At 44.1% G+C, this 13,423-nt stretch overlaps 2 protein-coding genes across 8 annotated transcripts in view; one reads left to right on the top strand and one right to left on the bottom strand.

Annotated features, from left to right (window-relative positions):
* SMC4 (structural maintenance of chromosomes 4) overlaps nt 1-2,390 on the top strand; it is a 32,867-nt gene extending 30,477 nt beyond the window's left edge. For all 5 annotated transcript variants that reach the window (XM_082767155.1, XM_082767157.1, XM_082767153.1 and 2 more), the window contains exons 22-24: nt 184-416; nt 1,091-1,274; nt 2,052-2,390. In XM_082767155.1, the coding sequence (XP_082623281.1) occupies nt 184-416; nt 1,091-1,274; nt 2,052-2,225 (591 nt within the window). In that variant the 3' untranslated portion in view covers nt 2,226-2,390. The remainder of the gene's footprint in view (nt 1-183; nt 417-1,090; nt 1,275-2,051) is intronic.
* Nucleotides 2,391-4,273: 1,883 nt separating this feature from the next.
* Nucleotides 4,274-13,423, bottom strand: TRIM59 (tripartite motif containing 59). Of its 3 annotated transcripts, none has more exons than XM_082766939.1 (3): nt 13,405-13,423; nt 8,554-8,690; nt 4,274-7,550 (listed from the first exon to the last, which is right to left on the bottom strand). In XM_082766939.1, the coding sequence occupies exon 3, from the start codon at nt 7,545-7,547 to the stop codon at nt 6,312-6,314; it is 1,236 nt and encodes a 411-aa protein (XP_082623065.1). In that variant the 5' UTR covers nt 7,548-7,550; nt 8,554-8,690; nt 13,405-13,423; the 3' UTR covers nt 4,274-6,311. The 3 variants fall into 3 exon arrangements, with proteins under 3 accessions (XP_082623065.1, XP_082623064.1, XP_082623063.1); XM_082766938.1 differs by lacking the exon at nt 13,405-13,423 and adding an exon at nt 10,490-10,508; XM_082766937.1 differs by lacking the exon at nt 13,405-13,423 and adding an exon at nt 10,046-10,065.

The following is a 13,423-nucleotide window of genomic DNA, read 5'->3' as shown; positions in this document are numbered from 1 at the left end:
TAGTGGTAGGATTCACCTTTTTGATACTTGTCTATTTTTTTGTTTCAAAGCTGTTAGTCCTTCAGGGGAAAATGAGTTTTCAAATTATATTAAAAAGAAAAAAAAAAACTTAAAATCTAAAATAGAGACAGTTTCTTTAACTACACTTTTTTTTTTTTTTTTTTTTTTTTTTTTTTTTTACAGGAAGAGTTATACTTGAACCGTGTGGCTGAATTGGATGAAATAACCAACAAGAGAGACAAATTTAGACAAGCTTATGAAGATCTTCGGAAACAAAGGCTAAATGAATTTATGGCAGGATTTAACGTAATAACAAATAAACTGAAGGAAAACTACCAGATGCTTACGTTGGGAGGAGATGCTGAATTGGAACTTGTAGACAGTCTGGATCCCTTCTCCGAGGGAATCATGTTTAGGTTTGTCAAAATACTTGATAGTGCTGTAATTCTTTTGCTGTATTGCTTTTTTGACTTTCTTTAAAGTAAATTTTCTGTGGTCATCAGCAAACCAAGGTAGCCTTACTTCTTAGCAAGTACTGGAAGATGCTGACAGAAGCCAAAACTTTTTAGCATTGAAAAATGAAGAGATTTGTTTTGCTTGGAGAAATAAGTAACTGGCAGCAGTTAGAAAGCTTTGACTTTGAAGTAATTTCCCAGATTTGTTAATTCCCAAGTCATTTAACTCTGCCTGGGGAATCATGTCAGTCATATGGGTAAGTGGGGATTGTTCTGTCATAAATGGTCCTAAGAGTACGTTCATTACATAATAGAATAGCACTTTTTAAAGATAATTAAAAAGCAATTTTTAAGTGTTAGGCCTCCCCCAGAGAATAGCTGAGTGCTACAACAGCTCTAGTTCAGACACCAGCTGACCACCCAGCTGTGTGAGCACCCCAAGCTACCTGTGGTGAACAGCTCACTGCCTCCCGGTTGTGGAGGACTGACCATCAAGCAGCTCATCCACGGTTTGTCTGGCTTCTTCAGCTGTCTGTGTCTTCCACGAACTCCCTCCTCTCTTGACTTGCTTTTCATACAGCGCGTTTATTTTGATTGTGAACAGAAATAATGTCCAAACTCTAACTTTCTTTCAGTGTTCGGCCTCCAAAGAAAAGTTGGAAGAAAATATTTAACTTATCAGGAGGAGAGAAGACTCTAAGTTCACTGGCGCTAGTTTTTGCACTTCATCATTACAAGCCAACACCGCTTTATTTTATGGATGAGATTGATGCAGCACTTGACTTCAAAAACGTGTCTATTGTAGCATTTTACATCTATGTAAGTATTTAACTACTGTAGTCTATTTTTTCCCAAGATTTTTTCTTCTCTGCTTGTAAATACAAAGTGGTATCACAATTACAAAGCAGACTGGTTTTGGGGACAGCCTAGAAGTGTCAAAGATTATGATGTAAGTATCGCTGAAGTGCTTCCCTGATTTTAAGTAGCTATCTGCAACTGTTAAACTTTGCTTCAACACTGCCTAATTGTCACACTTGTGATTTCACACTGCTACTCCTGGGTTCCTAAAGAAAAATGGTGGTTTTATTTTTAAAGCGCTACCAACCAAATCTAGGTATTTTACCTGTTTGTGCCTTCGTGTCCCAGAACTACAGGCCTTCAAGGCTTGTCCTCTATCAAAGGGTGGGTGGAGATAGGTTTGTTTTCCTTTGCGTCCCTAAAACAGCCCTTGTTCGAGCTGTTCAGGTAAGTTAGTAACGCCCACCTTCAGTAAGCTTGGTGGGATTCACGTTAAAACTGTGGTGAACATCTGAAAAACTTTATGAATGTTTATATTTAATTGACCTCACTTGAACAGGTCATGTTAAAGGGGAAAACAGGGGAAGCTCATGCTTAAGTCAGAAAGCCAAGCAAGCTAAGAGAGTGTTGTGTGGTTCTGAGCAGTCATCAGCTGTAGATCTGTTAACGATCCCGTGACTGATCAGCGTAGTTATCACCAAGTAATTCCACAGCTCCTAAAACCTGCATACAGACACCATACAAGAACGTGTAGCTTTCTGAAGTCCTATGAGCTAATGCAAATAACTTATTTTTCAGGAGCAAACAAAAAATGCACAATTTATCATCATCTCCCTGCGAAACAACATGTTTGAGATTGCAGACAGACTGATTGGAATATACAAGACTAACAATACCACAAAAAGTGTGGCAACCAACCCAAAAGTCATTGCATATAAAGGACTGGCTGAACCTCCGCAGTGTTGTACATAATATAGCTCAAATGTAGCACGAACAAAAAACTTCCCAGTGTCTATTTACATTCTTGTTGCTGCTCACTGTGTCTTTTCTAATAAACTTTTGTATATTGAGATTTTTTTCCTCTAGTTTTAAGGCTTCTATTTGAGCTTGTTAATAAAACCAGTCTCTAAATAAATTCCTTTATCATTATTATACAGTCTATGGGGGTCTTAATTATATGAACTGATTAGAAAGAACAGACCTTTCTCTAATTACATACCTAGCTGCATTCTAATATTCCACGGACAAGCTTTATGTCAATGCTTGGGTCACGCATGAAGTTATAAAGGCCTGGTTTTGTTTTTTTGTTTTTACTCTAAGTAAATTATTTTTAAATGCCATCAAAGTAAGAGCATACTTATGCAATATCATACATTATATTATACTTATATATATATTGAATATCATATTCTATTAATATAAAAAAAAGCTTTGATTTTAGATTGTTTCAGTAAGTGAAGTCCATATATAAAATCACATTTATAGTATAAAGATGCACAAGGGAAAGGACTTGGATTTCTAGCTGCTGTTGTAAAGCTGTGCGGTCTGGGAATTAGCCACTTGTAACTGTTTAGCAGTGACTTGACTCAGCTTCAAAGGCTCTTTAGTTATTTTCATCTCCCTGCAGTTACACAGGACAATTCTTCCTGCTTTCCCTTGGCCCAACAAACCGGCTGCAGCCATGCTGGCACTGTCAGTTACTAATCCCGCAGTAACTCACCTGTTGCTCTTACCATCATTTCACAAAGGGCTGAACGATTCCCAGTGCGGAGGCAAGGCTGTGTAAATCCTCACCCTCCTGCTGTTGCTCGCCCAGCTGTTACAGGAAGTTTTCCACACTCTGTGTCAGAGCTTCAGTTTATGCTGTGCTTTGAGTCAGAGCTGTTTTGTACTTCAAGTACTGGAGCTCTGTGTTTCACTCCACAAGTCAGGCCAGTACCTGGCATCTTTTCACTAATAACTGATCCCTGAACTAGACGTGGCTCATGCGTTGGGATGAGATTCTTCACTGCTGTGTGTCAGCAACTCCTTTGGTCAGAAAACAATTGTACATTACGTGCTACTTGAAGTCACTTCAGTTAGTCAGCAGGGCTTAGCCAACTATTTGCTATTGCCTTAATAATTAACCACTGATGTGCTTATAAAATGTCTGTCAGTAGAAAAGCTCGCTAAGCACAGTTCTAGAACGATGGTTTGTTATTTCTGTGCTTAGTCCTCGATTACATTTCCATCTCTCTGCCGTTTTCATACTAAGCAAGCTTAACAAGCCTGAGTTAGGTTATCCCGGGTTTTGTTGTCCCGGGCCTGACCAGGGGAGTGGCGCACCCAGTGAAATACTGCGTGAAATCACCGAGCAGCAACAGTGAAGTGCACAACAGCAGAAGACAAAAACACAAGGCATTTCCTACCCATCCTAACACCAGCCATGCACGCTGTGCAGTTCTGAGGTTTTTCTCCCCATCTCAAGCTGACTCTAGAACACCTTGAAGTACAGCTCGAGGCTCAATTTACGGTTTCAGTTTGCTTTCAGTTCTCACTATCTACTCCTGCACTAAGTAGCAGTCACTTAACCTTCCCCAGGGTGAATTGGCGTTGGCCGCAGCAGTAATTGCTGTGTGATGCCCCTGCCCTTACCCCAGCCCGCGAGCTCCTCTGCCAAATTTTGGCCCCGTCCTTTAGAGAAGGGGTGGGCAGCTGGCACCCAGCCGCAGTGACCCCACCACCCCATCGGGCAGAACTGAAAGGGGCCCATGCTGGACAAGGCAAAACAACACCAAATCTGCATCAAGCAACTAAAGGGCCTGCTGCTTCAGGGACACTTCACCACGTCCAAACTACAAAAACTGGGGCAAGTGGAAGAAAACGAAACAGACCCAGCACAACTGCGTACCCTCGTTCTTGCTCCAACAACAGCTGCTGCTCCTGTCGCGTGGCTCCAGCTCAGCCCCATGCTCCAGCTCTGTTTAGGATTAGAGGGAGACTCTGTACAGCAAAGAAATCAAGGTGTTAACCATCCCTAGTATAAGAATACATTTTATTTTATGTAAATTTATTAAAATATATGGTACATAAGTACAAGTACTAAATGTTTCAATCAGTGATAAAAGCATCTTATAAATTCGTGTTGTCTGGAAAAATAAAATTTCATTATAAACTTTCCATAAGGTTTTTAAAAGTTAGGAAAATAAAGGACAGGAAGGTAAGTCAAAAAAGAAGCCTCGTGGTAGGCATACAGTTAGCACCAGGATTTCAGACTTACATGCCAGATGACAGCCTTCTAGCAGGACTTCAGAGAAAAACAAACAGCCCGAGTCCAAAGTGTCACCGGGAAATTAACGTGCCACTTCATCCAGTCCCAGATACACCTACGCACTATTTCAAACTCTGACCAGTGGTATCACTGGGATTTGACTTTGTAACGCTATAAATCCAGATTACAGAAGCAGAAATTATAGAACCGGGCAGAGGCCCACTCCTCTGGAGCACTGCTTGGTCACACCTTTCAGTCAGATCCACGCAACAGAAACCCCAAGCTGCAGAGAAGGGTGCTGCACAATAGCCCTTCGGATACGCTTCATGCTTTAGCAATGCAGCAACAGGAGGACATCAATATCCTTCAGACTTCGTTTAGGCTTAAGGAACGCACCAGCACCACGTCTGGCTCCCACCTCGCTGCAGGCAGTGGCAGCAGCTGCTATTTTGCAGAAGCCCCCACCAGTGTCTGCTGGATGCAACGCGCAAGTCTGGGTTTGCGCACGGGTTTTAACGTGTCACGTAGCAAGAGGCCACCCCCAGAACTAATCACTATTTAAACAACTCGTATGTTTTTAAATAATAATCAATACAGCACCCAAGGAATGCTGCTATGCTAAAATATACTATTATGTTTATAAGTCAAAATTAGGCATATAAAGAGCCCATTTTTGGGTTTTATAAAATCATTAGTTCATTATAAACTTCTGTGTTCTGCTGTTCTAACGGCAGTGCTTAAAGGCTGCTTGATCACAGCTGACTCAGTAATAACCGAAGGTCAAGGGCTGCTGCCATTGTGAATTTGTCTGCTGAGCACAGCTTCGTACCTCTTCAAACGAAGAAAAGCGTGGTAGTGATTATTTGACTGCAGAACAAAATGCTGTCATTTTTTCTTCTAGGTCAAGGTAAAGACCTCCATTATTTGTGCTGAAAGCCTGAAAATTTACTCATTTTCAAGTTGTTTAAGGGCTCTTGACATTTGAAATCCTTGTACCGCCAATTTCAAAGGGAGTTTTGCTACTTACTGCAATATGTATCTATTTTCACTGCATATTCTTTCAGCAACAACCCAAGGCTCATTCTAGGAAGTGGTGCAAATTCCCCGTTAGACTAAATAAATTCCTGATTTGTGCGTAGCTGGCACTAAACTCTGCATGCAATACGTTACCACGAGTACTGCAGCTACTGCTCCGTAAACTGGAGATAACAATTTAAAAGAGATTAAAAAAACAACAGATTATAAAAAAGGATGAAATCATGTCACTAGTAACCAGCAACATCCAAAATGAGGTCCATTACTGTATGATTTAGAGAGTCAGGTATGTCAGTTAAATTACTGTTAGAAAGAGGTCAGTAAAACACTAAATGCAAGCTTTATGTACACCAGAGCTAGTAACCGACTGACCTGTCTAGGACCAGCCACTTTGCAGCCTGAGGTGCTTTTTTTAAACTTTCAATGTTGCAGTGTATTTATTAAAAACATAATTAGATTATGTTACCACTAAAAAATGTAGAGGTTTGAGTTTTTACAATCAGGAAGCTGCCTATAGCTTTCTTACGCAGACATTGCTTCTGCCTAGCTTCCAGTTTTACCAACCACCTACCTACTTGCTGTGTGAGCAGATTAACTCTTAGTTAAATGAGAAGATTTATAACCAAAAAGACATGTTCAATGAAAAACCTATAAAGAAAAAGGAAGAACATGGAAAAGAAAGAAAAAGCGTGGAGTTTTAACAACCCGGCTATTAAGTAGAATCTTCAATTAAAAATAAATCTTGGGGATTCCTGCAGTAAGTTCTAATTCAATCATTGAAATAGCCAAAGAGGAACAATCATCCCTAAAAACCTCACCGTAAGATTAAATCTATGGCACAGTGCATGCACTATAGTCTGCAAATGAGCACAAAAACCTCGATAAATAGAGAGCAAGAATTCTGAAATGTAAGTGGAAACAGTTTCAATTCCAAATGATGACACCAGTTTGGAAAATGCAAACAGAGCTATCGCTGCTATTACAAAAAGAAGAATGACTGCTAGAAAATTTACAGCCGGGGGGAGTTCTTCAGATTTTACTCTTTCTTTTTCCCTGCTTTTGATCTGTAATTTCCTTTTTGGAATCAGTTTTATCTTTGGAGTAAGGATCTTGTTGATCTGACCAATTTCGGTGTTGGACCACACATCCTTCAACAGGTGCCCAACCCTGGGGTAGATCTCGACAGGTTTAACGTCCGGTAGCTGCTTCTCTTTCAAAGCTTTTAGCCGTTGGTACACCCCATCCACCTTCTCAAGAAAAACAAGTGGGGACTCTTCTTTCTGAATAGATGTGTTCAGTGACATTAATTCAAGCTGTTCTTCCCTCATTTTTTTTAAATTCTCAATGAGAGGATCATATTCTTCCAAAACCTGCCTGTTGATTTCATCCAGTGCAGAGAGCAGAGCTTGTTTTTTATGCTCCAATGTCTCGCTAAGTTTCTTAAAGTATAGAACCACTACTTTTTTATCATCTTGAATGACGCTTTCACACTGGGATTTCTGTTCTTTCAGCTTTTCAATAAGCAAATATACATCAGCCCAGTGTTTATCAGTCAGCTGCTCGAGAATTTTTCCAGAAGACTGCTTCTCTTTTAGGTAGGCACTGTAAAGGTCGTCTATGGGATGCCCGTTGTGTTTTCCTATTGTAAGGCAATGCCCACACACCATTTTTTTATCCAAAAGGCAGTAAACGTTCAGCGGCTGCCTATAATGCTCACTGCAAGTTGCAACATCAGAGTGATCTTCCTGACGGTATTTCTCAATAATAGCTTTCAGTGCAAAGTTGATCGGCAGCGATTCAGTGCCAGAGTCAGGAATCTCAACAACGCTCCTACAGTTTGGGCACTTCAGAAGAATCCTCAGGGGTCTCCAAATGGAAAAGTTGCCTGACAGATCAAGAACACCCTCCAGACAATTTCTACAGAATGTATGGGAACAAGGCAGAACACGGGGATCTGAAAACAGGCTGTAGCAGATGGAGCACGTTAACTCTTCCTCAAAGTGATGCATGTCCTACAGAAGAAAAAGAGAAAACCATTTAAACTCTTTTTACAATCCTTTAAAATTGTCTTATTAACCTAAAGGCCTCAATGTGAAATTTAATAACCAGTAGCCTAACCTACACTGGCATTTTCATTGCCAAGGGGAAAAAGGACAAAAAAAACTAAGTGATTGATTGTTTAAAGAGCTAAGCTAATGATCTTCACATAGGTGAACACTGTCTACTCACATATTTCCAACTTCTGCCTTAAAAAGCCAGAAAAAGCAACTAATCTAATATACTGGCTACATAAGCTTTTTTTAATTATTATTAATAATTACAGTAGGAAATATATTTAAATGTATATATTGATAGAGTCATTGTGAATCTTAGGACAGTTACTTCAACTTAACTAACTTTTTAGGTTTTGCTCATGGTTAGAAAAAAAAAAAAGAATCCTTAGCAAGTACCCTCATTCCTTAGTTTCTTCCATAGATGTGTAATTAACACAACTTAAAAAAACCCTCTATGTCTAATGCCACTTCTTCCCCCACCCCCCCACTTAAATCTAGGGCTGTAAGTTCCCTTCAAACAAACTGTTACAGGAGGGAAATTTTCTTTACAAATGTAACGTCTACATTATTTGATCTACATAAAGGGCAAGATAAAATTAATCTTCAAAAAATGGTTTTAATTACAAAGTACCTGCCTGCTACCAGAGAAGCGAAGGAGCCAATTTCAGGCTTTCCTTAGCACCCTCACAAACCACCTCCAGGCTCTGAAAAGCAAGCAGCTGCTGGCGGGGCAGCACGGCCCTAACGGAGTCACGCATCGCAGCACGGCTGCTGGAGCCGAGCAGGAACAAGTCCAAGTCAGGCCAGCCCCGAGGCCTGCGCGGCTCCACTGCCCTTCAGGCCCCCTTCCTCCCCTTCCAGGCCACCCAGGCGGGAGCTGCCGCGCTGTGCAGTGCTGCTGTCCCCAACCCCTGTGGCCCGGCTTCTCCTGCCCGGTTATTCAGAAGTTTAAAACCATTACCCTGATTGCCAGCTGTGATCCTCGCTGTGGGTGCCCTGTATTGTTTCCGTTTGTTCCAGATGATTACTCGGCAGCTGTACTGGGGAGGCAGAAGGTAGAAGTGCCTAAATCACCGGCAGCAGGGTGGAGAAAACAGCCTGCACATGAACAATGGGGAAATGAGTTAGTAGATGGTTATCGGATACAGAGCTGCTGGGAAATAAGGATGACCTAACACCATAGTTAAGCAAGGAATGAGGAAAAAAAGTTTCCCAGTGAAAGAAAGAAAAGGCAGGAAGCTCATAAACACTTTCCTGTACCAAGCAGGTATTTTCCTTAAACACTCCAAACAACTCTGGTAGCAAATACACACGTGTACATAGGCATTTATACTAGGAGAGTCATTCAGTGTAAGCAAAACACAAACTGGAAGACGTTACAAAAACTCAAAGAGTAATTGTGCCAGTAACACGCCAGGTTTCAGAAATCTCCTAACCGAAGGCCTGCTTCGTGGCATTTTATCTTCTTCTAATGAATGATACTATAGATGAGATGAAAGCACGTAATGCAGCAGCATACCTGCTACAACTACGTTTCAAAAATTAACTAGTCTGATGTTTTTTGAACAGACTTCACGGGTATTTTTTTTCCCAGCACAGCTTTCATGCTTTCATTTAAGCAGGCCAAAGTAACAGAGTGTGTCCACTGACAGCACCGCATTCCTGACCTAGAGAGCCAGACACCCTTCATCTAGTTAATTATGCAAACCATTGTTTAGGAACAGTTCTATCTGGAATCCAGCCTCTCCAGCGGTTAGGTGGACAAACAAGCAATCCCTTTACAATAAAAGGCAGCTGTAACAAGCTGACAGACCCCGTTTGGCTCCACAGGGTTTTAAAAGCTGAGTTTGGCAGCAGGTTACAGCCCAGCCAAGCCATGGAGGCGTTACACGAGAACCTGAGGCAGAGCTGGGTGCTGCTGGGCTCCCTGCGCTCTGCCAGAGAGAAGAAGGGACCAGGAAGGGACCTGGAGCCTCACAGTTCAGCCAAACCAGCCCCATAAACCCCCGAGCTGTAGGGCACCGTTAAGTCCTGTACCACCAGCACCAGAACCCAAGTAAGAAGTGAAGCGACACACGGCCAGCGTCCCCCACTTCCAGGCTGCTGTCACAGTGAAGGCTGACAGAACTCACCCCGGGACACAGAGGCCGGGTCGCAGCTCCAACACCTGCAGGCCAGGCGGCGCCCCCCGGCACCTCCCTCCCGTCCCTCACGCCACAAGCACCCCGCGCCCCGTCACAGCCCCGTCCCCACACAGGGGCTCCAGCCCGCCCTTCTCCGCCTTTCTCCTCGCTGGGGGGCGAAGCGAGGAGGGGTCGCACCCGCCGAGCCCCCTCCTTTACGTGACCCCCCTCGGTTACCACACGAAGCCCTGCCCGGCTCCTCCGCCCCCCTCAGAGCCCCCCCGGTCCCCTCAGGGTCCCCTCAGAGCCCCCCCGCTGCCCTCCGCTCACCGCCGCCTGCCCGGCCCCGCCGCTCCCCTCAGCGCCCCGAGCCGCGCATGCGCCCGGGCGGCGGCGCCCAACGGCTCCGGGCTGCGCCGTTCGAACGGCAACGGGCGGGAACGGCCCCTAACGGCCGCTAACGGTCCCCAACGGTCCCCCCGCCCCGTGTGGGGGGCTCTGGGCAGAGCGGGAGCGGGACCCGGGGCGGCTGACGGGGACTCAGCTCCTCTGCCGGCTGGGACGGCGCCTCAGAGGGTTTGGGGCTGGGTGCAAGGTGCAAACCGTAGGTAATTCGTGACTAAGAAGTCATCTAAAAATGGTAATTTGTGATTAAGAAGTCATCTGGAGTTAAAATATATACATACACTATATACGTGACTGAATTTTCAAGGTTGAGGGAAAGAAACACAAGTGTATGGCAAGAAGCAGGAGGGCTAATCAGGCACAACACACCTGAGGTCGTCATCAGCAGTGATGAAACCCGAGGCATTAATGAAAAGGGAAACAGCTCGGCGTACAGCCCTGCTTTCCTTGTCCACACCTTTGTGTCAGTGTTGCAATCGGTGCTTACCACACCCCCTTTGTCTTCACAGTATGGGATAAATTCACCCTGAAACTGGAAAAAGAGAGAGAAGTCCTCTGACATCTGCTTCAGGGAGGTCAGGAACAGACCTTTGGCAAGTAACTAATCAGAAAAATACAAAATAAACAAATAATAATAAAAAAGGAGGTAAGTATTAAGGTTCAGTTTAATGTTAGGTTTGTTTACCTACCTTGGCTCTTAAAGGCAGTGAAGGTAGTTTAAGTGAAGCAAAACTATCACTGCCATACTTCAAAAATGGGCAGTCATAATGAAGACTGTACTTTGTCTTCTCCTTGAGCAAAACCAGAGATTGCAGTAGAAAGTGAAAGGACTAGGATTACTGGTACTGACAGTGTTTTACTGCCTGCCATCTGTTACACTGGTAAATCAATTAAAGTACCCAATGTGTAGACTTCTCATACTCCAGAATATTCCATGCTTATTCACAATCCATTGGACTACACTAAACCAAAACTGTAAAGGTGTTCTCAGGTGTGACTTCTAAAGAGCATCTGAAAAAGAAATCCCTTTAACGTTGTAATGTAAATCATACCATGTCGTTATTCAAAAGTTACCCAAACATCTGTCTTAAAACTGGCATTTAGAGGACCTTACATAAATATCTGGGAAACATCTGGAATTGTGTTTGGAATAATAGAAATATCATACTATAATGAATTAACCATCACACTTTAGCAGATAGGCATGCAGTTTATAATCCTACATTTAACTGTAATTAGTCTTTGTGGAGGGAAATTCATTATGATAATACGAGCCTTAAATTCATTCTGATGTTAGTTACACCACTTCAGTATCCAATATCCAACAGTTAGCTTCTGTGTATCCTACTATGTAGAATTATTCACTATTTTCACCTTGAGTAGTGCTTTCTGTCACTGTAGCACTTTCTATCACTATCTACTTGTGGAAGTATAAAGGCTGTCATCCACGTGCAACCAGCTCGAAAGGAAAAAGGCTCTAAGGAAGTATACATTTTCAAGTTCTCATATTGCTTCATGGGGTTTATTACAAAAACTCTTGGCTGGTGATTATTTCTGCTACCTGAATCTAATTAGTGTCTAATACATGTTCCTTGTGGTCATGCCTTTGCCTACTCTGGCTTTCCACGCAGTCCCCACAGAAGGTAGGTTGCTCTTATTTTCGCATTCCAACAGCAAATGTGGAAGGATTAAAAATATACCACTTTTATTCTCCTCTCGGTGACAGAGGGGAACAAAATATACAAGTATTTTAGTGACACTCAGCTAATCTGGATGACTTAATACGAATATCATGTGAGATTTGACGTGTTACCTGGCAGCTCCAGTTGCTTCTGAGTATGCCTGATACAGGGCCTGGGCTTACACCATCCCTGGGCATACATCACGAGGGTTTTCTCTCAAGGCACAGCACTTGCTCTCAGCAGGACTAACTGCTTTTCTCTCTTTTTCAGCACCGTGCTTTTCCTGGAGTTCTTGCCTGCTCTACCACCCAGACCGGCTGAGGCAGGGCCGCCCACGGGCCCAGTGCTAGGGGCCAGGACGTGGCCATGCTCCCCCCTTCCGAGCCGCTGCCCTGCTCCACGGAAGTGGCGATGTGTCCCCTCTACCTGCACGCCAAGAAAGGCAGAAGGCGAAGGGGCAGCTTGGAGGCAGCTGTAATCCAGAGCTTAGTCCTGGGGATTATATGCACAACTACAGCCTACCCCAGCTGGGTTGTGGTCAGAATGGACTCGCTCCATTTCGTGCTGGGCATTATCTGTGTCCTTAATCAAATAGAACCCTCTTCCAACTGCCACTTCGTGGGCCGTGCAGGACTCGCCTTTATGAGCTTGACAGCTCTCTGCTGCCTGCTGGCCCTCCTCAGCAGCTGCGGGGCCATGCTGCTCGACATCCTGGGGCTGAAGCCGGGCAGGGTGACTGCCCCTTTCCTGCACGGCCTCGTCGTCCTGTTCACTGCCATCGCAGTGGTCTCATCCTGTGGTCTCTGGATATTGACGAGGGACAACCTCAGCACCGCTCAGCACCCACAGCTCTTAGGCCACTCCTCGGTCTTCGGCTCCAGCTTCTACTTCTGTATCCTTGCTTGTGCCCTAGCAGTCGTTGCGACTGGCTGCAGCTACACCGCCTGGGCACACGCTGATCTTTCCGTGACCGTCTGCCACGCCAGCACCGGTCGGCAGCGGACACACCCGGTCCCTGTGGACGAGCACAGCAGCGCTACCAACATACAATGCTTTGAGACCGGCCTACCCCTGGCCGCATGCGTTGCCTTCCTCCAGAAGGAAACCGAGTCCCAAGCAGAACAAGGTCTGCCCTACGAGCTAGAAGGTGCTGAACCCCCAGCAGAGGAAGGTGCCCACCTCACCCACGAGGAAAGCAGCATCCAGCTAGAGGAAGGTCTGACCCCCGAACAAGGCAATACATGCCCAGATGTCACCGAGGATCCCCATCCTACAAAAGAAAACTGACTCCAGAATGGAAGAGGTAATTCCCCCCAAACAGGAAACACAACATGGGAGAAAGAAATTTCCATTTAATAGAGGAAAAGGCTAAATGACACAGGCAAGAGCTCCTCTCTTCACAGAGGTACTGACTACATTGCCTTCTGAGACCTACCCACTCAACTATCCAGACACTACGCAGTAATATATTTATCCAATCCTTATGCATCAGATTTTTTTCCGTAAAATTCTTGCTTTGCCATGAGAGGGACTTAAGATGCTGTAAAACAAAGCCTTCCTTTAAAAAAAAATGGTTTGGAGAAGCATTAGGTCATTCCTTACTTGAAAACAGAAGTAAAAT

Source organism: Aythya marila (genome assembly GCF_965140915.1).
Source record: "Aythya marila genome assembly, chromosome: 9".
Taxonomy (NCBI): Eukaryota; Metazoa; Chordata; class Aves; order Anseriformes; family Anatidae; genus Aythya; species Aythya marila.
The sequence above is the reverse complement of the archived record's forward strand: the minus strand, read 5'-3'. Positions and strand labels throughout refer to the sequence as shown.

Coding starts and splice junctions, on each gene's coding strand:
- TRIM59 (XM_082766939.1), bottom strand. CDS start 7,547: ATGCATCACTTTGAGGAAGAGTTAACGTGCTCCATCTGCTACAGCCTG.